General features: G+C 38.7%; 2 protein-coding genes and 1 long non-coding RNA gene across 5 annotated transcripts in view; 1 reads left to right on the top strand and 2 right to left on the bottom strand.

Annotated features, from left to right (window-relative positions):
• LOC125254457 overlaps positions 1-1492 on the bottom strand; it is a 1654-nt gene extending 162 nt beyond the window's left edge. Inside the window, exons 1-3 of the long non-coding RNA XR_007181669.1 lie at positions 1395-1492; positions 349-601; positions 1-249 (exon numbers count right to left, since the gene is read on the bottom strand). The exon at positions 1-249 is cut by the window's left edge and continues 162 nt beyond it. This is a non-coding gene — a long non-coding RNA (uncharacterized LOC125254457). The remainder of the gene's footprint in view (positions 250-348; positions 602-1394) is intronic.
• A 993-nt stretch (positions 1493-2485) lies between these two features.
• LOC125254784 (extracellular calcium-sensing receptor-like) lies at positions 2486-6757 on the top strand. Of its 2 annotated transcripts, none has more exons than XM_048169607.1 (6): positions 2486-2839; positions 3247-3538; positions 3742-4569; positions 4652-4828; positions 5099-5222; positions 5324-6757. In XM_048169607.1, the coding sequence occupies exons 1-6, from the start codon at positions 2625-2627 to the stop codon at positions 6235-6237; spliced, it is 2550 nt and encodes an 849-aa protein (XP_048025564.1). In that variant the 5' UTR covers positions 2486-2624; the 3' UTR covers positions 6238-6757. The 2 variants fall into 2 exon arrangements, with proteins under 2 accessions (XP_048025564.1, XP_048025563.1); XM_048169606.1 differs by having other exon boundaries at positions 4652-4879.
• Positions 6758-18103: 11346 nt separating this feature from the next.
• Positions 18104-23025, bottom strand: LOC125254764 (extracellular calcium-sensing receptor-like). Of its 2 annotated transcripts, XM_048169567.1 has the most exons (7): positions 22113-23025; positions 21833-21927; positions 21633-21715; positions 20724-21515; positions 20198-20419; positions 19846-19969; positions 18104-19249 (listed from the first exon to the last, which is right to left on the bottom strand). In XM_048169567.1, exons 1-7 carry the CDS (start codon positions 22340-22342, stop codon positions 18336-18338), a joined length of 2460 nt encoding a protein of 819 aa, XP_048025524.1. In that variant the 5' UTR covers positions 22343-23025; the 3' UTR covers positions 18104-18335. The 2 variants fall into 2 exon arrangements, with proteins under 2 accessions (XP_048025524.1, XP_048025523.1); XM_048169566.1 differs by having other exon boundaries at positions 21633-21927.
• Positions 23026-24296: the final 1271 nt, after the last annotated feature.

The raw sequence follows: 24296 nt of genomic DNA, 5'->3' as shown, positions 1-24296 counted from the left end.
TGGTAGCTTATCTGGATAGTTCGCAATGTTGACAGTCCTTGCAGCTGAAGTCCAGGGAGTTAAAATCTTGAAGTGATGTGAGTTGAACCAGTCAGGTATAATCCAACAAGTGACCAAGCATACCAGCATACATTTCCCCTAGCGCCTCATGAAATCACAAGGAAGTTGAAGGAAACAATTCCTGAGGTAAAGGGGCCTTTTTGGTGAATAATCCACCTTTGTATTGTTCAGAAAGACTAAAGAGTCCTTCTACAAATAAGCAAACAAAATCGACATCAGATCATATATAAATGAAAACAAAATAAACAACTATACATAAAAACACAAAAGCAAAAAACAACACCTTACATTGACTGAGCAGAAAATCCCCAAAGATTCCCAGTCAGGACTCTTAAGAGTGGGTTGCAGACACCATCCACCATGCTGTAGCACCAAACCAATCTCACTTCTTCTTCTTCTTCTTCTTCCCTTTTTTTGGCAGATCGCACCAATTTTGTGCATTACCGCCACCTACTGTGTACTCGATCCAGAGGCTCTAACCACTACCCCAATTCCCCAAAACTCTATACTAAAGCCAGCGCTGCGTGTTCAGCTCCTCCGGCTAAAATAAAAAAAATAAAAAATAAATAAAAAATATATATTATTCATATCCTATTAATTAAATCTGTGTTCTCCAAATATTTCATTAACGCTGCTCTGTTATTACTTTTCTGTTCTGGGTTTAACAGATATCTCCTCTGAACCTCTTCTAATAACTTTCCTCTATCATCTTTATACTTTTCACAATACATGATAACATGTTCTACCGTTTCATTTTCTCCACACCATTCACACTTTCCTGTTGGATGCTTGGACATTAATTTCATTGTTTTATTAAGTCCTGTATGTCCTATTCTCAGTCTGGATAAAATATTTTCCTCTCTTCTACTTCCACCTGAGTACCTACTTTTCCCCACTTTTGGTTGTATTTCATACATATGTCTACCTTTATTTCCTGTTTCCCACATTTGTTGCCATCTTTGAATTATTTGTTTTTTAACTATAGTTTTAATTTCATATCTACTGTATGGTATTTCCATTTCTATTCTAGTGTTCTTTAAAGCTTGCTTTGCCAATTTGTCTGCTGCTTCGTTCCCTTTCACCCCCACGTGAGCAGGAACCCACATGAATATTATACTCACCCTTTTCTGCTGTAATGTATATAATTCTTGCAGGATTTCCACTACTAAATCCTGTCTAGTGTCTGACTGTTGTGCTTCAATGCACATGAGAGCAGAACTGGAGTCTGAACAAACCAACAAATTCTTTAATCCTGCCTCATTTATCCATCTTAATGCCATCATTATTGCTATTAATTCGCCTGAAAAAACTGATAACTTATTTGAGATCCTTACCTTTCTAGATATTTGCATTTTTGGAATGACAAATGCTATCCCAACTTGTTCAATTCTCACTTCTTCTACCTCTACGTTGCTGATATACTACAGCAATCAGGGCCACACTGCCCCTAGTGTCAGGTAGTGGATCTACATTTACCAGGGCACCTAATGTAACAGTTCAAGATTGTTACACCATTGAAATTTCGAAACACTTATGATGTAACAAAGCCTAGTTCACTGAAATCACATGACTTTGGCAGTTTGATACACGCTCCAAACCACTGATTTAAAACAAAAGATTTGTAAATCTTTGAAGCTTAATGAAGCAGTGTTTTTTTTTTTTGTTTTGTTTGTTTGTTTTTTCACAAAACATCATAACATGCTTCATAACATCAAGGTTGAACCACTGTAGTCACATGAACTGTTTAAAATATGTCTTCAGTAGCTTTCTGGGCATCTAAAAGTGTTAATTATCTTGCTAGCAATGGAGGCTTCACTGAGCCATCAGATTTTATCAAAAATATCTTAAATTGTGGTCCAAAGATGAATGAAGGTTTTACAGGTGTGGGACAACATGAGGGTGAGTAATTAATGACAGAATTTTCATTTTTGTGTGAACTAACCCTTTGAGTTAAATATAGTCTAAATATAAAATTATGAAACTTACTTTTCCTCTTAACACAAATCATTTAGCTCTGGAAAAAGTAAAAGATTCATAAGTCAAAAGATTGTTCGTTTTATATGCCCCAAATGAATTATATATCATTTAACCACTATCTATAAGAGACAGTGGCAAATTCCCGAAGGACTGGCCAAGATGGAGCTGTTCTCTGCAGGTACATGAGCGCTGAACGGCCGCTGATGGCCTGGAGCTCACATCTGCGTAAAATAGGCGCTATGTTTATATGAGTCACATATTTAAGATCTAAATAAGTACATTCTTGCCTAAAAAAAAAGACTTTTTTTGACATAACTATAGTAGTATACAAAAAATATGGTGCATTTGCTCGACTGCCTTGACAGTCACCACATGCAGAGTGATACAAACGGTGAAACGGTGTATAGAGTATGTATTATACAACACACCCTCTCTTGTCCCTCTCCATTAATGATTTGAAAATTATACAGTAGAGTTACCCAGAAGGATGTCCTCATTTCTCAAGTGACAAATCCTTCTCTATAAAAGAATACCACACTGCAATGCAGTGAATTCAGTAGCTAAGTTGCCCATAAAGAAGTAGAGAGATGTGGATCACTCTAAACATCTTCCTGTATCTGTCCTTTTACTATATTTCTGCTGCTTTAATCTCAGATTCCTGTCAGCTCCAGGAACGCTTCCAACTGAATGGGATGTACAAGAATGGAGACTTTATCATTGGAGGCCTGTTTGAGGTTCAGCACCTCAAAGTCTTCCCAGAACTTGGCTTCAGAACTGAGCCAGAACTGCCCCAGTGTGAGGAGTGAGTTTGGACTGGGTAGCAGGAGAACAGCTATGCTGAACAAAGAGTTTAAAGGAAAAGTAAAATGAGATTTAGAGAAAAGGATGACAATAGAATGATCACAGCTACTGTAACTTCTGCTCACATTTTTTTTTTCTAAATTATTTGCTCCGTGTGACTTGTGAATAGTTATTCCACTTAACTGATATAGTGTTTAAGAGTAGAAACTGCATCATTACGATTACATGTCGAAACCAATAACTGTATATCAATCTAACATAGTGAGTAGAAAAGCACAAGCAAAAAAATGGAAATGTATTGGTAATGTTATGATATATTTTTTATAATATTATTGATCTTTTGTTTTAAATATAGAGTAGATTACATACATTACTACATAGTCATACAATTTGTGTTGCTTCTTCCAGATTCTATATGGCGAGTTTCCAGCAGGCACTGACAATGGTTTTTGCCATAAATGAGATTAATAATAATAACAACCTGCTGCCTAACATCACACTTGGTTATCAGATCTATGACAACTGCTTAAGGCTTGGAGTGGCATTCCGGGCTGCCATATCCCTGGTTAGTGGGACAGATGAGACCTTTTCAAACCTCAACTGCACTGGCCCTCCTCCAGTGATTGGGATTGTGGGGGATCCAGGTTCAACTCAATCTATAGCAATTTCCAGTGTTCTGGGACTGTTTCGAGTTCCTATGGTAAGACATATGATTTTTTTTTTTTTTTTTTTTTTTTTTTTTAAATAAAATATATCTGCTTCCAAATAACTTTTGTAAAAAACAATTATGTGTTATAAAATTGTTCTCATTTCCTTGCTTCTTACTTCTTCTGAATTTCATTCACAGTGTAAAATTACCTCAGAAGCCGGATTTTTGTCTTTGTTTCTCCTGCTTTGTATTAGATTAGCTACTATGCCACCTGCTCCTGTTTGAGTGACAGGAAAAAGTACCCCTCTTTCTTCAGAACAATCCCCAGTGATGCCTTCCAAGTGCAGGCTATGGTTCAAATCTTGAGGCATTTTGGATGGACCTGGGTTGGTCTCCTCTACAGTGATGATGACTATGGCATCCATGCTGCTCAGTCCTTCCATCAGGAAATGCAGCTGTTTGGGGGTTGTGTGGCCTTCTCTGAGATTCTGCCTTATGATAACAACCGTAGGGATATTCAACGTATAGTAGGGGTTATTCAGACCTCTACAGCCAGGGTAGTTGTAGCGTTCTCAACTGATCTATCATCCCTGATGAATGAGTTGTTGTTGCAAAATGTGACAGGCAAGCAGTGGATTGCAAGTGAGGCTTGGACAACAACACCTGTCCTACAAACTCCACAATATATGCCCCTACTAGGGGGAACGCTGGGCATCGCCATCCGTCGTGGACAGATACAGGGACTTCATGACTTTCTGAAAGGTCTACACCCTGACAATAATCCAAAAAACAGTACAATAAAAATCTTCTGGGAGAACATGTTTATGTGCAAGTTTGAGGTAGGAGGCAAAAATATATCTGAAGAGCAAGAACAAGGGGGAAAAAAATGTTCAGGGCAAGAAGATTTGAGCAATACAGATACAGCATTCACTGATGTATCAGAGCTGAGGGCCTCATATAATGTGTATAAGGCTGTTTATGCTTTAGCACATGCGCTTCATGACCTGATGCAGTGTGAGGAGGGTAGAGGACCATTCAGTGAGAATGACTGTGCCGACATATCCAACCTGAAACCTTGGCAGGTAAGACTCAAATATATAGTGCATACTGTGAGTGTGTGTGTTATATTTCATATAACATTTGTCCTGTATACAAACTCTATAGCTAGTTCACTTTCTACAGAAAGTGAACTTCACTACAAGCTTTGGGGATCATGTGTCATTTGATGAGAATGGAGATGCTCTGGCCATCTATGATGTGATGAACTGGCACCCGAGGTCTGATGGGTCAATCATTGTCCGCACGGTTGGTGTGGTAAATGAAGGGGCAACAACAGGGAAGGTGCTCACACTGGATGATGATGCATTATATTGGAACTTTGAGACAAAAAAGGCAATTAGCATAAAGCATATTACTTTAATTCTTGATGAAGATGTCTGAACGATTAACAAAAATCAGTCACATTTCATTTGATGATAAGTAACAATAAATTAGTAAATTAATGGTTTTCATTAGCTGGATTACTGGGTCAACTCTATACACTATTTATACATATACTTCTTAAGTACATGCAAATACCCATAGATTTAAATATTAATAATACCCCTGCAGCCCCCACGGTCTGTTTGCAGTGAAAGCTGCCCCCCAGGAACCAGACGGGTCAGGAGGAAGGGACTTCCTGTCTGCTGTTTTGACTGTCTGCCATGCGGAGATGGAGAGATTTCTAATACAACAGGTGAGGAAATTCATGTCAAATGAAATAAGTAATGAGTATGTAAATGTAATTATTATATAATTTTCCCTCTTGTTCTCTGTATTTCTTTCTGTCTTTCACAGATTCACCTGAATGTTTCATGTGTCCAGATGAGTTTTGGTCAAGTCCTGAAAATGACAATTGTATTCCCAAAGAAGTGGAATTTCTATCTTATGATGATCCTCTGGGAATTTCTCTGACCACTGCTTCGCTTTTAGGCACTAGTTTCTGTGCTGTTGTGATGGTCATTTTTGCTCATCACCGTAACACTCCCATAGTACGTGCCAATAATTCAGAACTCAGCTTCATGCTGCTGTTGTCACTAAAACTGTGTTTCCTGTGTGTGCTACTGTTCATTGGCCAGCCGCAGTTGTGGACATGTCAGTTAAGACATGCTGTGTTTGGAATAAGCTTTGTCCTGTGCATCTCCAGTATCCTTGTTAAGACTATGGTGGTAATAGCTGTGTTCAAGTCATCTCGACCAGAGGGCAAAGGAGCGATGAAATGGTTTGGTTCAGCACAGCAAAGAGGGACCATTTTGGCCCTAATTTCTACACAAGTAGCAATATGTACAGTCTGGTTATCCACTGCATCCCCAACACCCCATAAAAACAGTCTTTATATCCGCTCTAAAATAGTATATGAATGTGCTATTGGCTCAGTGGCTGGTTTTTCTATGCTGCTGGGATACATTGGACTGTTGGCAGCAGTAAGCTTCCTGTTAGCCTTCATGGCAAGGAAACTTCCAGATAATTTTAATGAAGCAAAGTTCATCACTTTCAGCATGTTGATATTCTGTGCTGTGTGGATTGCATTTGTTCCAGCATATGTGAGCTCACCAGGGAAATATGCAGTGGCTGTAGAGATATTTGCCATCTTGGCTTCCAGTTTTGGATTACTGGTGGCTATATTTGCCCCAAAGTGCTACATAATTATTTTACACCCAGAAAGAAACACAAAAAAAGCCATCATGGGAAGATCAACCCAAAAGAAATAGTTTTACATACTGTAATATCCTGTACTATGTCTCACTCTCCTGCTTGTTCAGACTTATTTAACATTTCTACAATTCTACCTTTTGGTGTGTCAAACAGATGCCCTATAGATTTATTGAGTTATTTTGGCAGTGTTTGAATATTAGATGATTTTGTTTGAGTTTTCTCTGTCAATCTGAATTAAAATTACATTATTGAATGTATTACAAATATTATATGAATGTATTTCTTATTAATATATTATTTAATAATGAATATTAATACATTAATATTAATACATAATACATATATTATTTTATTTATTCAACTGTGCATTGTTAGCGAAGGTGCTGTTTGTCAATACAAATATGTATGTGTTTCAGCTCTTTGTTAATTAGCACTGATAAAAGAAGCTGATGGGAATAGGGAGTATGCAAAGGTCTTATGATAACAAAATGGTGTCCAATGCATGACTGCAACCTACATGATATTCTGTGTAACATACTGTCCATAAGAAGACACAGAAGCTATATAAAACCACTGGCTGACTCATACCAGCTCAGGGGCCTTATTTATAAAACTTTCATCCTAAACATGTATGTATGCACAAAAGCTAAAAAAAAAAAAAAAAAAAAAAAAAAAAAAAATTAAAATAAATTTTTAAAAAAGACTGGATTCTGCATACACACAAAAGTTTTCAGATTTATAAAACCGTGCGTACACCAGAACCTGTGCAAAATCCCTTTATAAATCCAAGTCAGCGGAAGATTGTGTGTACGTGCATCTCCAAACTGTCTCCTCCCCAAAATCACCATATATGGAGCTTACAACACCTAGTTTTACTATGCACCTCATCTGCATATTTCCATGCATATCCCTATCCATGTGACACAGTGGTTAACACACATTGGAAAGTATTAGATACAGACTATAATGCCATTTGTGCCATACACATTATATTGCTAAAAATCATCCAATATCCTTATGTTTTAGAATAAATATTAAAATATCCATAAAAACAAAAAATGAATTCAATACTTCTCAGACAAAGTTTTTAGAATAGAGTTGATTCATTCATTTCCACTGTAATTAAAATAATATATTAATTGATTTAAACAAATCAAATCAAATTTATGCAGTTTTGCTGATAAGGTAAACATATCTTTTAGGAATTTAGGAAACAGATAGGCCTACTTATTTATTGCAGTGTAAATACAATTGTCAATTGTCTGTCTTTGTCACTGACAAAAAAAAAAAAAGAAAAAACATGCAAATCTTACTATTTTCTTCAAGTTGTATCCTTCAAATACAGTGGTATTTTTCATAATTGTTTGAAGATGCCTTTGCATAACATCAACACCGTGGTTGTACAGTAAGCTATTATCATTGGACCTATTCAAACTCGACAATAGACCCTTCGACCACCAAATCCAGCAGTGTCTGCCATAATATCAAAGTAAGTATGCATCACTGATCATCGTTCTCTCTAAAATATTTTGCCATAACATGAGATCTGCAGTTTAATATAAAGAGGACTAATTTTGCACCTAGCACTCCTTGCTGTTATTAAAACAGCTTGTCATGGGAAAAGTGATCAAAAGTAGCACATCCACTATCTAAATTCATATATTTTGTGTTTAATTTCTGTAATTTCAGTGCTTATCACCATTAATTAAAGTGGAATATTAATGTAAATGTGTATATCAAAATGAAAACAGAGTTTAAAATTGTTCAGTTTAATACTTTTCTCACTCTAGTAAGAGTTTGTACGGATGGTCTAGAGTTCCCGTACGGTGAGCACATATTTACGGCATGTTAATTTTTTATAAATCTCGATATGTGTGTGGAAAATTCTGTATGCATATTGTTATGCCCATTTTGTGCGTACGCAAAGGTTATAAATGAGGCCCCAGGTCTTAACACCAGAGGACAATCCATCACAGACTGTTGTTACTCCCTCAAGGACTTCATCTCCCATCATCCTCTGCCTAGTTTCATTATCACTGATTGCATTCAGCTGTGTCTTGTTTTCTCATTATCTCTAACTATAAAAGCCAGGATTCACTCATTCACTCTTTGGCTGTGTTTACACTTGCCATTAACATGTGACCTGTATGTAGATTTTGTCCGCGTATGCATTGAAAATACAAGTGTGAACGCGTTTGTAATCGGAATGTTATCCGATCAACTTGCCCTGGTTCAGAGGTAGTCGGGGACACATTGTAATTGGATCTCAGAGTAAATGCAATCCAGCCATCATATTTACATTCATGGGGCAACGTCATATACATCCCGTCTCTCCGCGAGGCTGTCAGAAAATAATGACTTAGTTTTGACAAGAAATTAAACTTCTTTGAACTTTAGAATAAACGTCAATCTTTAAAACAGTTTATTTAGACTTACATGATAATTGTGTCTCATTTTTCATTTTAATTGTGAAACATTATCTAAATGAGGCGATTGCGTATGTTTTTATTGTTTCTGTTTATTCATCTCCCAATATAGTCATTGCAGGCTATAACCTTAAACCTGAATGATGTGACTTTTACATGATCAACCCAGTTATATTTGTATGATCAACTCTGGAAGTATTTCTTCATTTAAAAAACTTATTTTGATCTAAGACTGGAGATTACATTGGAAAGTGAGTGAAAGCAATGGGACATTTTTTAATTTGAATCTGGACTGTAGCAGGCAGTCAGGCACTGTATGGTGTAGAGTGTCTAGAAACCACTCTGATGTATCACGTGCAGAATGAGGCCTGCTGCTGTCTTGCTTCCCAGAAAAGATGTCATCTTAATGGCAGTTTATGTCTGTACAATCCAAATATATGCCTCCACATCAATGGTCACATCACATCACTCATCACATCCGGAGTCCAGCGGTACCCACGAAGTAGAACTGTTATCTGATCCTCCAGGTCCCAAGAGGGTGTGGCTGGCAGTGTACAAGGCCCCGCCTCGCCTCGCCACTCTCAGCCCCCTCTCACTTCGCCAGCAGGTTCCAGTGTGATGGTTCAGGCCGCACCACATGTGCCGTCTCCCATTCACACTGCTACCTCGCAGAGTCTGACCACACTCTGGGCCGCAACCATGCCGTCCGAGTCGGGTCCCCGTACTCTGCTTGCGGCTGTCAGCGTGTGAGGCCCCGCCTTGCCACTTGCAGCCCCCTCTCACATCGCCAGCAGGTGCCAGTGTGATGGTGCAGGCCACGCCCCGTGTGCCATCTCCCATACGCACTGCTACCTCGCAGAGTCTGACCACACTCCGGGCCGCTTCCATGCTGTCCAAGTCGGGTCCCTGTACTCTGCCTCGCTGCCCCACCCCCGGTACGTCTGTGGTGCCTTTGGTCCCGCTGGCTCGATGTCTGGAAGTGTTGACCGCGCTTTCCAGCCCGTCCCGCTCGCTCATTCGTACTATCAGACTCGGCTATGTGATTCAGTTCACCCGGTGTCCCCCGGTTTTCAGGGGTGTCCACTACACTCAGGTGTCACTGGACAACGCACCTGTTCTCCGGGCGGAGATTGCTGTCCTCCTGGCGAAGGATGCAATCAAGCCGGTCCCTCCAGCCGATATGAAGTCGGGGTTTTACAGCCCCTACTTCATTGTACCCAAAAAGGGCGGTGGGCTACGGCCAATCCTGGATCTGCGCGTCTTGAACAGGTACCTTCACAGGCTGCCGTTCAAGATGCTCACGCAGAAGCGCATTCTCGAATGCGTCCGTCCCCAGGATTGGTTTGCAGCGATCAACCTGAAGGACGCATACTTTCATGTCTCGATTCTGCCTCGCCACAGACCCTTCCTACGGTTTGCGTTCGAGGGTCAAGCATATCAGTACAAAGTCCTACCCTTCGGGCTGGCCTTGTCGCCCCGCGTCTTTACGAAGATTGCAGAGGCGGCCTTTGTTCCCCTCAAGGAACGCATCCTAAACTACTTTGACGACTGGTTGATCCTGGCCAGTTCGCGAGAGCGGATGTGCGAACACAGGGACATGGTTTTAGCTCACCTCAGCCGGTTGGGTCTTCGGGTCAACTGGGACAAGAGCAAACTCGCCCCCGGGCAGAGGATCTCTTATCTCGGTCTCGAGCTAGACTCGGTCGCCCGGACTGCGTGCCTCACAGAGAAGCGCGTCCAGTCGGTGTTGAACTGCCTGAGTACGCTCAAGCACAGGACAGCGGCCCCACTGAAAGACTTTCAGAGGCTCCTGGGGCATATGGCATCTGCAGCCACGGTCACGCCGCTCAGATTGCTCCATATGAAGCCGCTTCAACACTGGCTCCGTGGCCGGGTCCAGAGATGGGCGTGGCAGTGCGGTACGCTCCGTGTCCCCGTGCTGCCGTCGCACCTTCATCCGGTGGTCAGACCCCTCGTTCCTGCGGGCGGGAGTGCCCCTCGAACAGGTGTCCAGGCACGCTGTGGTCTCCACAGATGCCTCTGCCACCAGATTGGGGGCCACGTACAATGGGCATGCTGTGTCGGGTCTTTGGACGGGGCCTCAACTGCATTGGCATATAAATTGCCTGGAGTTGCTAGCAGTACGTCTTGCACTGGGCTGCTTCAAGGAGCTGCTGTCAGACAAGCACGTACTGGTCCGCTCAGACATAACTGCGGCCATTGCGTACATCAACCATCAGGGTGGTCTACGCTCCCGTCGCATGTCACAAATCGCCCGCCATTTCTTGCTATGGAGTCAGAAGCATCTGAGGTCGCTTCGTGCCATTCATGTCCCAGGTGTGCTCAACCGTGCAGCCGACGAGCTCTCATGGCAGCCTCCACTTGCGGGCGAGTGGCGGCTCCATCCACAGGTGGTCCAGCTTATCTGGCAGCACTTTGGCGAGGTCCAGATAGATCTGTTTGCCTCACCAGAAACTGCCCACTGCCAGTGGTTCTATTCCCTGACCGGCGGCACGTTCGGCACGGATGCCCTGGCTCACAGCTGGCCCCGGGGCCTACGCAAATATGTGTTTCCCCAGTGAGCCTTCTCGCACAGCTCCTGTGCAAGGTCAGGGAGGACGAGGAGCAGGTCTTGCAAGTGGACCACTCGGACCTGGTTTTCGGACCTAATGCTCCTCACGACAGCCCCTCCCTGGCCTATTCCTCTGAGGAAGGACCTCCTGACTCAGAGACGGGGCACCCTATGGCACCCGCGTCCCGACCTGTGGAACCTCCACGTGTGGTCCCTGGACGGGATGCGGAGGTACCTCCACGTGTGGTCCCTGGACTGGATGCGGAGGTCCCGCAAGCGGTCGTAGACACCATCACTTCCGCTAGAGCTCCTTCCACGAGGAGCCTCTATGCGTTGAAGTTGAACCTGTTCGTTGAATGGTGCTCCTCTCACCGAGAGGACCCCCGATCATGCTCAGTCAGATCTGTGCTTTCCTTCCTGCAAGAGGGCTTGGAGTGAAGGCTGTCTCCCTCCACCCTCAAGGTGTATGTTGCCGCTATCACTGCACATCACCATGCAGTAGATGGCAAGTCCCTGGGGAAGCACGATCTGATCGTCAGGTTCCTGAGGGGGGCAAGGAGATTAAATCCTCCTTGCCTTCCCTCCATACCCTCTTGGAATCTGACCCTGGTTCTTACATCTCTCCGGGGTCAACCCTTTCGAACCTTTGCAATCAGTCGAGTTAAAAGCACTGTCTCTTAAGACCGTCCTCCTGGTTGCATTGGCTTCACTTAAGAGGGTAGGGGATCTGCACGCATTTTCGGTCGATGAATCGTGCCTAGAATTCGGGCCCGGTGACTCTCACGTCATCCTGAGACCCCGGCCCGGATATGTGCCCAAGGTTCCTACCACTCCCTTCAGAGATCAAGTAGTGAAACTGCAAGCGCTGCCTTCAGAGGAGGCAGACCCAGCCCTAGCTTTGCTCTGTCTCGTCCGCGCTCTGCATGTGTACGTAGACAGAACGCGAAGCTTCAGGACCTCAGATCAGCTCTTCGTCTTTTTGTAAGCAATTTTATGTAAGCATATTTGGTGTGCTGTCCAAGAGGATCGAGGGCTTCGAGCTTGGAGCCCTGTATCCCCAGCCGAGAGTAAGGAAAGTGTTGGCAGAGGGATACAGAAAACTGTCAAAGTAACTATAGGCAGGTCGGCTATCGTCTGTATATATTCCTCCTCTCGAGCTGATTAGAAAGACCGTTTGTATGTGTTTCTCCCAAACTTTGTTTATAAAACATAATTTGTCACTTGAATTCTGCATTCTCTTGAGATGCAGACATCCAAGAGGCGGACAATTAACTGTATATATTAGTTTAATTAGTGACACTTAGCCTACATTTTAAAACCTTTATGGCAACAATATGGCAACATTTTATTTTGACTATGGCAACATTTTTATTAAAAAATATTTATTTGAATAGGGCAACATTTGTATTTTAAAACCTTTATTTTAATGTGGAAACATGACGCCTCATTCTACAATATTTCTATGATTAAATCGCTGACTCCTCCCCCATCAGCCAATCACTGTGTGTTTACTCCATAGCAACAAGGTCAACCCTGCCCTTACTCTTAGCTTAAGACTTCAGTCTATTCCTTAGTAAAAGTTGGTTTCAGCAGCTTTGTGAATAGGTTTTAAGAGAAAACTCTTAGCTAAGAACTTTTACTGCTATTTAGGAGAACTCTTAGTGGTAAGATAAAATGTTTTGTGAATACGGCCCCAGTTATTTAACAATGATTAAACAACTGAATCTATACATTTGCTTGTCATTCCTTTGTTTTCTTGTCTGATAGACTAATAATAAGCTGATGATTTGAATCAGGAATGGTGGATAAGGGAAACATTTAACCACCAGGGGTCTGAGTAATTCTGAGGCCCTTGAGATGTTTTGACATGCCTTGACATTTGTGCTTATTTCAGCTACTTATATAATACTATTGGTCAACATGTAATTTTGCTGTATTCAGCACAAACTCTGCTACAATAATATGTGAGCAAAACAGATGTACATGTAAGTATAAGTGCTGGCTATCATGTGGCTGGCCTTAGCAGGCCTCCTTGATAGTGATTCCACATTATTATGTGTCATGCTGCATGGTTTAAACAGTTTAACCCTCTGGGGTCTGAGGTTTTTTGGGGCCCTGAGAAGTTTTGACATGCCCTGACATTTGTGCTTTTTTCAGTTGTTCATAAACATATTAATGACAAAAGTGTCATTACACTGTATTCAGCATAAACTAGGCTACAATAATATGTGAGGAACATGTATGTACATGTTTGTTTGTTTTTTTGTTTTTTGTTTTTTTGTTTTTTTGAAGGAATAACGCTTATGCGTGGTTATTGAAAAAAAAAAAAAAAAATTAAGTCACTGAAATAAGGCCAAAAAAACCCCAAAAAATTAAATCTGTGTTTACAAGATTTCTGGGTATTGGAGGCTGTAGACTAGAGTTTTTGCTTCAAAATAATGTATAAATTATCCTGCCTACTCGTTCATATAAAACAATATATTGATTTACATTTTGTAAGACACTTTTTGTCAAGAAACACAGTATGCGTGGAGGCGTGAATCTTCATGAATAATGCTGTGATTCACACCTGAGAAGACAAAAGATTCACATAATGACCTCTAATGACCTGCATATTAATGAGCTCTTTCAGTCAGGTAGGCTGTGAAAAAACCCTCTGTGCTCATGCTGATAACAGGATTAATGTCCACTCTTGACTAAAAAAAACATGATTTGATCTCATGCATGCACATATTATTGCACATCATGTGAAGAAAATTTTGTATAGGCCTATGTTAAATTACAATACCAGTCAAAAGATACACATTACAAATGTTTTTAAAAGAAGTCTCAAGTCTCACCAAATAATGGTTTTCTATTTTTTGCCATTTTAACCAAGGTTCTGGGACGTGTGAGGAGTCGCCTGTCAATTGCGTCATACCCGCGTTACCCTCGGTTTCCGGTTTTATTTTGTAGAAACCATGGAAACACCAAAAACGCTTTAATATTTACATGTTTTAATAGACAAACAACTCGGAACAACTGTTTGGTTACATTTATAGACAGAAATCTAATTATTGTTATATAGCTCAACACGTTTAGTTTTATTGTTTAAATCTAATTTTCTTGATTTTTTGCGAGTACCATGCTTTACCATGCCTCAGAGATTAACATTATTTTGTGAAGTAGCTAACATAGCATAATCAGATGCAGCTTTATTTTTAGTAACAGTAATACAGAATTTTCTCCATCATACAATATGTTTTAAAATTAATTGCATGCCATTTATCAACACAAGCCATCCAGTATTTAATATGATATGTTTAAATCTGTAGCTTACTGCAGTGTGCAACAAGTGTTTCACAGCAGCTGCCGAGTGAATGCACAGAGTAATGTTATAACACTCTCAAATGTATCTAATATGATAAACAGAGCTTTGTTACCTCACACTCATGACTGGAAAAGCTGAAGCGGCGTCAGCAACTGGCATAATAAAAGTTTTGCTGCTCGTCAGGCATGTGTTGCGCAATCCCTCCAGCGGCCTTATTCAGCTCCCACAACACTCTGTCCTGCTTTGCTTCATACTACAATAACGTTAATAATTTCATCCATGAACATGATTTCTGCCCGAGTCCAATCCCTATTCTTTTGCAAGATTCCGTGCTCAAACTTGGCATCATCAAGCTATGCCTTTGTTTTGAATAGGCCTCTAGCGACCTCTAGCGGACAGAAAATATTACATATCACAGCTTTAAAGTCAAACCATCCCAATACTTATGCTCGCATCAGGCAGAGGGATGTACCTCTAAAAGTGTAGTACATCTTAGTTGGTAAAACATTTTGTGTTGAAACAGTCAATAATAAAATATGACATTCTGTACCTCTGCCTCATATTAATCGTTTAATCATATTTATAGATGTCTTCATGAAGCAGTGTTTTGAAATCACCCATTACTAGATAGTGTTGAATAAAGTCATTATTTAGTTTTTTTGGTGGACAAAAAGTATTCTCGCTGCTTCATAACATTCTGTCATCTGTGTAATTATGTGCAGCTGTTTCCCATTACCTCATTATCCCTTTGTCTCTCTCCCCATATAACTCAGTTCAGTTGTTTGTCTATTTGCAAAGTCTTGTCTTGCCTTGCACAGCGTTACTGAGCGTTTCTCCTGGTTTCTATGTTCCTGGTTTTCTCGTTCCTGTCTCGTCCTCTGGATTTGTTTGTTTGTATGGACTGATTTACTGTGCTCTTATCTACTGTGCTCTTATCTATGCCTGTTTAATTGACTAGGACTTTGGGTTGTGCTACAAATAAAACTGCATTTGGATCTTCTATTGTTGTCACTCATTGCTTGCAACAACTAACACCAGCAAATCATAACAGTAGTCACATGAACTGTTTTAAATGTCTTTAGTAGCTTTCTGGGCATCTGAAAGTGTTAATTATCTTGCTGGCAATGGAGGCCTCACTGAGCCATCAGATTTTATCAAAAATATCTTATTTTGTGTTTCGCATATGAACGAAGGTCTTACAGGTGTGGAACAACATGAGGGTGAGTAATTAATGACATAATTTCCCTTTTTGGGTGAACTAACCTTTTAATCTTAATGAAATGCATACCTTGCTATTGCAGTGTCTGCATGAGTGCCATAGGTCAATGGTCAATGATTGACACACACACAAGTACCGTCCCACTTAACACATAAATTGTAAGAATATCACCAATACTGATGAATAAACAGTATAAGGTAAGGCTATTCAATAGCAGCCCCAAACTAGTTTTTGTTAATACAATAAAGTTAGTAAGCTGGTATAAGCAACTACAGTCATCAAAAATAAAATAACACAAAATAAAAATAAATTGTATTTTGGGTTATGGTTATGGAAACTATAGTTACCATGGTACATTACTCGTAAGTCGCTTTTTCGAGAAAAGCGTCTACTAAATGAGTAAATGTAAATACACAGTACAAACATGAACTGTTATTCAATCCACATTTATTTGTATAGCGCTTTTCACGATACACATTGTTTCAAAGCAGCTTTACACGAAATGCATATCAACATAACAATTTAGAGTAATATGTTATCAGGGGGGACTGTGTCCAAATTACGTAAATTTAGAAATGTACATTATGCAGATCACTCAGTTAGCTGACAATGTATTAATTTAAACAATGTATTGATTTAAGCAATGTATTAATTTAGTTAATTAAAGGTAGACACAATGAGCTCATTTAGGTAATTAATACATGTTAACAATGATTAGGATATATAGAAAAATTTGGAATGATGCATGTTGCTCCAGAGTTCTTATGAAGTCTTCATAAGAGGCTGGATCCAAACTGAAGCTGATGTATTCTCTAGGCACTTCGAGACGGGTGTCCCGAGATAAAACAGAAAAATAAATGGTGAATAATTAGCGTAGCTGTTGTTTATAACATTAAGCAAAGATAGTCATGTGCAGTTGAATTGATATGAGATGCATTATGTGAATGCTTGGCTAAAGAGATGTGTCTTTAATCTAGATTTAAACTGGGAGATTGAGTCTGAACCCCGAAAATTATCAAGAAGGCTACTCCAGAATTTAAGAGCCAAATGTGAAAACGCTCTCCCTCCTTTAGTGGACTTAGATATCCTATGTACAACCAGAAGTCCTGAGTTGAGCGTGAAGGATTGTAGGGCGATAGAAGATTGGTTAAATACACAGGAGCTAAACCATTTAGGACATTATAGGTTAGTAGCAATACTTTATAATTGCTACGGAACTTAAAAGGCAACCAGTGTAGAGATGATAAAATTGGTGTTATATGATCATATTTTCTTGACTTGGTAAGAACTCTAGCAGCTGCATTTAGAACTAATTGTAGTTTGTTTATTGAAGATGTAGGACGACTAGCTAGTAATACATTACAGTAATCTAGTCTGGAGGTCATGAATGCATGAACTAACTAAAGGATTAGTTAAAGGATTAGTTCACTTTGAAATGAAAATTAGCCCAAGCTTCATGATGGATGGATGTGGAAGGATGCACTTTCTTCAGATCATACTCATTGATCCCTATCACTGCCATTACTCTCAAAAAAGATGTGTTAATTAATAAAACATTTTTTGTGTATTTTTTTATGACACATTTTGTGTAAATATAACACATTAGTGTGTAGAAAATGAGCAGGAATAACACATGGTTGAGTTAAAAGTAACACAAAATGTGTTGTCCTTAACTAGACACACAGGTGTGTTAAGATATAACACAAGTTGTGTTGTTTTTAACATATCTGTTTTAAGCGTAAGCTTGGATATGTCAGGATATTTTTTAATATTTCTCAGAAATTATGTTCATCAGAAAGAAGAAAGTTACACCTAGGATGGCTTGAGAACGAGTAAAGCTTTGGCTCATTTTCACATATGCATACTGATCCTGAAGAATAGAATGAACCATACCTGCATAAAAATCCTTCCCAGTACACACAATGTACCAGTTAAGTAATTTATTGGTACTTTTTGATAATTTCATGACTTACTTGTTTCTTCACTCCTGGCTTGAAATTTGGAAGTTGTGGGTTTGTGGGTTTCCACACATGCTTCAGGCATTGGCACACACAGAAGCATTAGTATCAACGTCATGATGCAGCGTATGGTTACATTTATAACCTGAGATGTTTCCTCAGGCAGCTTTTAATTAAACTGTGTCTGACAGAAGAGTCAACAGCTTTCATGCACCTCTTTCAAAATAATAGTCTCACATCAGTAAAACATTTAGAAGTATTTTTTGTGGTTGTTTTTGTTTCTTTGATTACACACTTCACAACACACTCTTGCGACCCACTTTTGGTTGTGACGCACTGGTTAAGAAACACAGCCATAGGTTGCTGTATAGTAACGCACAGAGTTCTTAGGAGTAAGAAGGGGAAGCAGTGAAATACTAAGCAATGTTAAATGAGGGGGAAAAAATGTTTTTATTTTTATGTCTTAACCACAGAAACATGCTAAAATATAGTAGCATTATTGAACTACACAAGTTGTGAATATACTACATATCATCTGTTAGGCCAACATTTGTAAGCATAAAACTATACCAAAGAATATTTATTGTGAATTTAAATTTTTTGTTGTTGTTGTTGTTGTTGTTTTGTTTGTTTTTTGCACATATAGCACAAACATGTAAAATATTTGTCTCAAAGGGATTTTGATGGTACTTTACCCATTAAATGTTTTTTGGTATTCTGCTCTGGTCTGAAGACAATAATGAAACACTTAGGAGCAAAAATACAGAGAATCAGACCAAAGCTTGAAGCTAAAATAGCAAAAATCTCTACAGCTACAGTAAATTTCCCTGGAGAGCTGACATAAGCTGGAATAAATGTGATCCAAACAGCACAGAATATGAGCATACTGAATGTGATGAATTTAGCCTCATTGAAATTATCAGGCAGTTTTCGGGCAAGAAAAGCTAAAACAAAGCAAAGGAAAGCTAGGAGGCCAATATAACCCAGTACAGCCCAGAAACCAATAGCTGATCCAAAGCTGCATTCAAGAATGATCTTTTCTTTGTAGTGTTGCATGTTATTGTAGGGAAAAGGTGGGGCTATTTTTAACCAAAGCACACATATAAGAACCTGTACAAGAGTGAAACTAAAAACACTAAGTCTCTGTTGATGAGGCCCGAACCATTTCATAACATTACTTCCTGGAAGTGTAGCTTTGAAGGCCATTAACACCACTATTGTTTTCCCCAGAACACAGGAGATACAGAGGACAAAAGTTATCCCGAATGCTGTGTGACGCAACATACAGGACCACTCAGTGGGCCGACCAATAAAAGTAAGTGAACAGAGGAAACACAGAGTCAATGAGAAGAGCAGCAGGAAGCTTAGTTCTGAGTTGTTGGCTCTTACTATTGGAGATGCCCTGTTTTTGTAGAAGAGTAGAGTAATGCTCAAAGCCACTAAAGAGCCAACAACCGAGAAAGCTGCCAGGATAATCCCAAGGATTTCATCCCAGTAGAGAAACTCCACTGGTTTAAGAAGGCACTTGTCCTTCTCATTATTGGGCCAGTACTCAGGCAGGCATTTTTGGCATTCTAAAGAATCTGGAAGATGAAGAAATTAGTGCTTAACGGCTATTTATATACCACAGAAACAAAATGGAGACATACAGGAAATCAGACAACACTGCTTTAGTATGACCAATTGAGGGAATAAAGAAGGATCAATAACATGATGCTAATTTATTTGCCTTATATATCATTTAAAATACACAAAATACAATTCATACATACAACTTTATTAATTAAAAGTCTCATTAAAAGAAATCAATTCTTGAAAGTAGTTAATTCAAATATTATGAAAATATTTTTAACAAAACTGCTTCATTGTTTAGTGAAGAAAGTTTTCAAATAAACTTTGAAATGTAGATCAGTTGCTCAAAAATGTGAAAATATTTATGAAATAATTTGAAACAAAAATGTTACTTTGAAAATTATATTTTAAATACATATTTATAATATAATTATAAATATATTTTATATATATACAATGAATAATGTGTGTACAGTCACATGCATTCAGTGTGTAAGGAAAATTATCCAGTTTTACTTGATTGTTGTTATTATTATTTTTTTCCTTTAAAAATTGTATAATATTACTATTATACTGTATATTGTATAAGAATATTCTGACAAAGCACCTGTCTCGTTGCTGATTTCTCCTTCTGCACAGTTAATGCAGTCATAACAGCAGACAGGTCTTCCTTTTTGCACAGCCTTCCTAGTACCTGGAGGACAGCTCACACTGCACACAGACACAGGCACCTGCAGGTGACGGGTAGATAGAGCATCAGAGTCAGAAATTAAAGGCTCTGGACGAAAATGCTCTGAACATGACTAAATAAAGAATGTTGTTGAATGCTTTTAATATTTAATTGAAGAGTATGACATACATAAACAACAGGTGTGTTTATAAGGTTATAAGTTATAAAAAACTTTCATAAATAATTACACAGAGTAATAATCTCACAGAGAATAGAACAACACGTATACCTTTTCACTGCCATCAAACCAAATTATATCTTTGCTCAGACTGAATTCTTGGCCTTTAGGCTGGGATGCATCATATTGACCCACTGTCACAAAATCAATTGAACCGTCTCCTTGAAGCTGCCAATTCACAAGTTCATAGGTGGCCACAGGGTCTCCATTGGTATCAAATGAAACAGAATAATTATTTTTAGTAAAATTCACTTGCTTGAGTTGATTAAAAACCTGTATGATGAAAAACATCAAATTGTGTTGTTACAATTACTTGCTGAATTATCATAGGCTACTGATATACTGGGTATGGTTGAAAATAGATAGATAGATAGATAGATAGATAGATAGATAGATAGATAGATAGATAGATAGATAGATAGATAGATAGATAGATATATATATATATATATATATATATATATATATATATATATATATATATATATAAGTAGGTCTACACAAAAAAGTAAAGGAATACTGTATTATATTAAGATTTTTTTAAACGCATTTTTAAAAGAAAAAAAAAAAAACTTACCTGTCGGGGCTCAACTTTGATGTTTTTGTCACATTTGTCACGTTTGTCTTTACAGACAATGCCTTGGAGGGCATGAGCTATGGCATATGTGGCTTTGTACACCATGTTAGTAACGCGCAACTGGGACGTGTCTGTGTACGGGTTCTGTAATGCGCGCAGATCCTCTGTGCCATTACATGCAGGCATAGCAGTAGAAGAACCTGTCTGCTGTTTTAGACTACAGCTAAATGAACTTTCCCAGAATTCTGTCAGCAGGGGAAATTTCAGCACCTGCTCTGGAGACAGGTCAAGCAAAAAGTTACGAAAACCCGGGATAACAGACCGCGGGATTGCAACGCCCACGGCACCGATACACAAACCAAACCGCAGCATTTGTGGGTCTGTAACCCACGCCTCACTGCCAATCCACTGCATCGGAGGAGGAGGCTGCTGGCTCAGCTCTTCTAGGAGAAATCTCATATCGCCTGCGGCCACGAAGGCAACTATTACACGAGCCGTGGACTTGCGAATGACATCAGCGACTCTTTTCAGTTTACTGCGCGGCTGGGTCCTGTAATAGGCCTCAGAATACTCCACACAGATTCCCTCCTCCTCCGCAGCCTTCAGGAATGATGCCATGCCATTGTTCCCATAGTCTGAATCACTGCACACAGTTCCGATCCACGTCCATCCAAAGTGCTTGACCATCCGTGCCAGTGCGGCTGCTTGATGGTGATCGCTGGGAATGGTCCTGAAGAAAGTAGGATGCTGCCGCTTGTCACTGAGACACGCGCATGTTGCGTAATGACTCACCTAGTGCACAAGTGAAGAGAAATAAATAATATATATAATATTTATTATAAATATATTCTAACATGAAATACGTTAAGTACCAAAACGTGTTGATTACTCCAATCATGCTACACGCACCAGAGGAATTCCAAAAGCACCTAAAAGTCTTGAAGTGCTTATAGCCGGCGTGGAAGCAGAATCTCCAACTAGTGCCGGAATTGCTGAAGATTTTGAACAAGAATCAGTGTCGTTAAATACGAGATCTTGTCCGTTGGCAAGCTGTAACGCTACTTTAATTGCCATTGGCACAGAAGCACAAGAGTCATATATATGGTAACCTAATGTGATGCCCGGTAAGAGATCAGAGCTGTTGTTGATCTCTTGGATAGTGAACTGCAAGGCACGAGCAAAGCGCAGCTCTCTGAAGTCCATGCTGTTGAAGTACACACATAATAGTCTCCTATTAAAAATGAACTCTGTCTTGAACGTTATGCCTATTTACTTCTTATTAACTTATTTAATTTAAAAATACAATTATGAACATAATTTCAAGACAATCATCAGACATTTACTCTGCTTTTGTTAAGGACTGTATTCAATTTTGCATGAAACTCTAACCTGCCACTGCACTCTATTGGTTGTGGCCGTCTAGTAAAGGTGTGTTTCTCTGTCCTCACATAGTAATGAATGGTGAAAGCCCCTCCAATGACAAAGTCTCCATCCTCGAAGAGAGCAGGGGGCTGAGGGTCACCTTGGAGAATGCATGTTCCTAAATTAACCCCACACACAGCAGGGCAAAGACTAATAATACACAGTAGTGTCAGTGTCAAAAAAAGATGAACATTCATTTCTCCTTCTAGGCAAGTGACCACTCCAATTGTGATGCGAGCATTAATTCCTGTTTTATACTCACCATCACTTCTGTGTGTTGTAAATCTTTACTGTAAAACCTAAGAGGGCAGGGCTTAATATTTGCATCAGTCAATAACAGAATATGTCTCAAGTGTATCATAAAGTGTATCAAAACACCAAAACCATGACTTGCCTTCTTTAAGATCGCCTGGTAACCCCAAGAGAAATGAATATGTGAAAGCATATTTATTTTATTTTTGGTTTTACTTGCCCTTTCTACGTACAGTAATTTGCAAGAGATTAAGACCCCATTACATTTCACTGACACAAAAATATGTCTGAAAAACATTCTTTAATTTCTATAAATCAGAATGAAGAATAGTAGCAAAACCATTATTTGTTTAACTTGTCCATATAATTAACTTGAAAAATGTGATATAACAAGCTATGGCCACAAGAAATTGTTTTGAAATATATATATATATATATATATATATATATATATATTATTATTATTATTATTATGTGTTAGTGGGTAATTCATTTTTCAATGACAATATTATATTCTTAAATAGATCAATGACGTGACAGGTCTTTTTTTTTTTTTTTTTTTTTGTCCAAAGGCCTTAATAATAATAATAATAATAAAAGATATGACATCCACAGTATGTAAGGTAGTACAACTAGATCTATTTTATTCAATTCAAAAGGTTTTAATTATATTTTGCTACATATAAAGGTATTTTAAAGATTTTGATGTGTCAAAAGGTCATTCGGTTTAACTGTCCAAAGGCCAATACAGCCATTTCATTTATGAGTAAAATACCTTAAAATGTAATATATATATATATATATATATATATATATATATATATTTTTTTTTTTTTTTTTTTTTTTTTTTTTTTTTTTTCTGGCATGATTTTAAAATATCATATATCAACAAAAATTGTATTATAATTATATGTAGAAGTAATTGCTTTGTTATGAGAAACAATGTCCGGAAAAATTTATTTCATTGATGTCTTTCGGAGTAATCAATATAAAGGGACCACTTTGGATCAAGTCATGGGTCAATATCATGTGACAGGATGTGACATCACCTGCAAAGGACCACATGGTCATGAAGCAAAATAACTAACTCTCTCTTAACTATTTGAAAAATTTATGTTTTCACTTGCTCATATGCATGTCCCGAAACATCAGGTCATTCAGTACAACCACTATAAAATTTGGAAAATGTTGTAATATTTAAAAAACTTGTACTAAATATACAATGTTTGACTGTCCTTTTGCTATCTAGCTAGTAAGCTAGATATCAGCCTGTTAGCATTGTATGAAAATATCGTCATTCGGTATAACCAAAATATATCTCCATTATGTGTTTTTTTTTTTTTTTTTTTTTTTTTTTTTACACTTTTAAAAGCCTTATTTGTCAATGACCCAAATATGAAGTATGAGGCACAACTATGGAGTCAAATTAATGCCTTAAAGTTTTGCACAAAAATAAAGTTTTGCAAAACAAAAAAAAAAAGAATTGAGCAATAAAAAAATGTTTTGCAAACAAAAATAAAGAATTGCAAAGGAAAATTAAAGTATTGAGCGGAAAAAATAAGTTTTGCAAACAAAAATAATAAATTGCAAAATAAAATAAAATAGTGCAAAAATAAAAATATAATCAATTACAAAAATCAATGACAGCTGTAATCCTATTTTATCTTTGCCACATATTTTTCATGCTCAAACCTACTAAATCATTTGCAACGCTCATTTTATTCTGCGTTTCAGTCAAGCGTGCGCTCACGATACCGGTTTTCTTTTGCGCTGCACTTTTCTGTGCGGATCTCTTTATGGCACTGGTTTGACGTGGGGGTGGAGTCAAGAAACGGGGGCACGCCTCCGGGAACACGTCATCGGCAGGAGACGCAGATCGCAACAGAACAGATCAAGCAT

Source organism: Megalobrama amblycephala, linkage group LG19, assembly GCF_018812025.1.
Source record: "Megalobrama amblycephala isolate DHTTF-2021 linkage group LG19, ASM1881202v1, whole genome shotgun sequence".
Classification (NCBI taxonomy): Eukaryota; Metazoa; Chordata; class Actinopteri; order Cypriniformes; family Xenocyprididae; genus Megalobrama; species Megalobrama amblycephala.
The sequence above is the reverse complement of the archived record's forward strand: the minus strand, read 5'-3'. Positions and strand labels throughout refer to the sequence as shown.

Bases quoted from the DNA above. Each gene is read 5' to 3' on its own strand.
- LOC125254784 (XM_048169606.1), top strand. From the start codon at position 2,625: ATGTGGATCACTCTAAACATCTTCCTGTATCTGTCCTTTTACTATATT. The intron at 3,539-3,741 runs GTAAGACATATG...GCTTTGTATTAG, and splicing joins GACTGTTTCGAGTTCCTATG to ATTAGCTACTATGCCACCTG. The intron at 4,880-5,098 runs GCAATTAGCATA...ATACCCCTGCAG, and splicing joins GGAACTTTGAGACAAAAAAG to CCCCCACGGTCTGTTTGCAG.
- LOC125254764 (XM_048169566.1), bottom strand. From the start codon at position 22,342: ATGAATGTTCATCTTTTTTTGACACTGACACTACTGTGTATTATTAGT. The intron at 21,516-21,632 runs GTGCGTGTAGCA...CTTGTGCACTAG, and splicing joins GTGCTTTTGGAATTCCTCTG to GTGAGTCATTACGCAACATG. The intron at 19,970-20,197 runs GTATACGTGTTG...CGTCACCTGCAG, and splicing joins GGTTTGATGGCAGTGAAAAG to GTGCCTGTGTCTGTGTGCAG.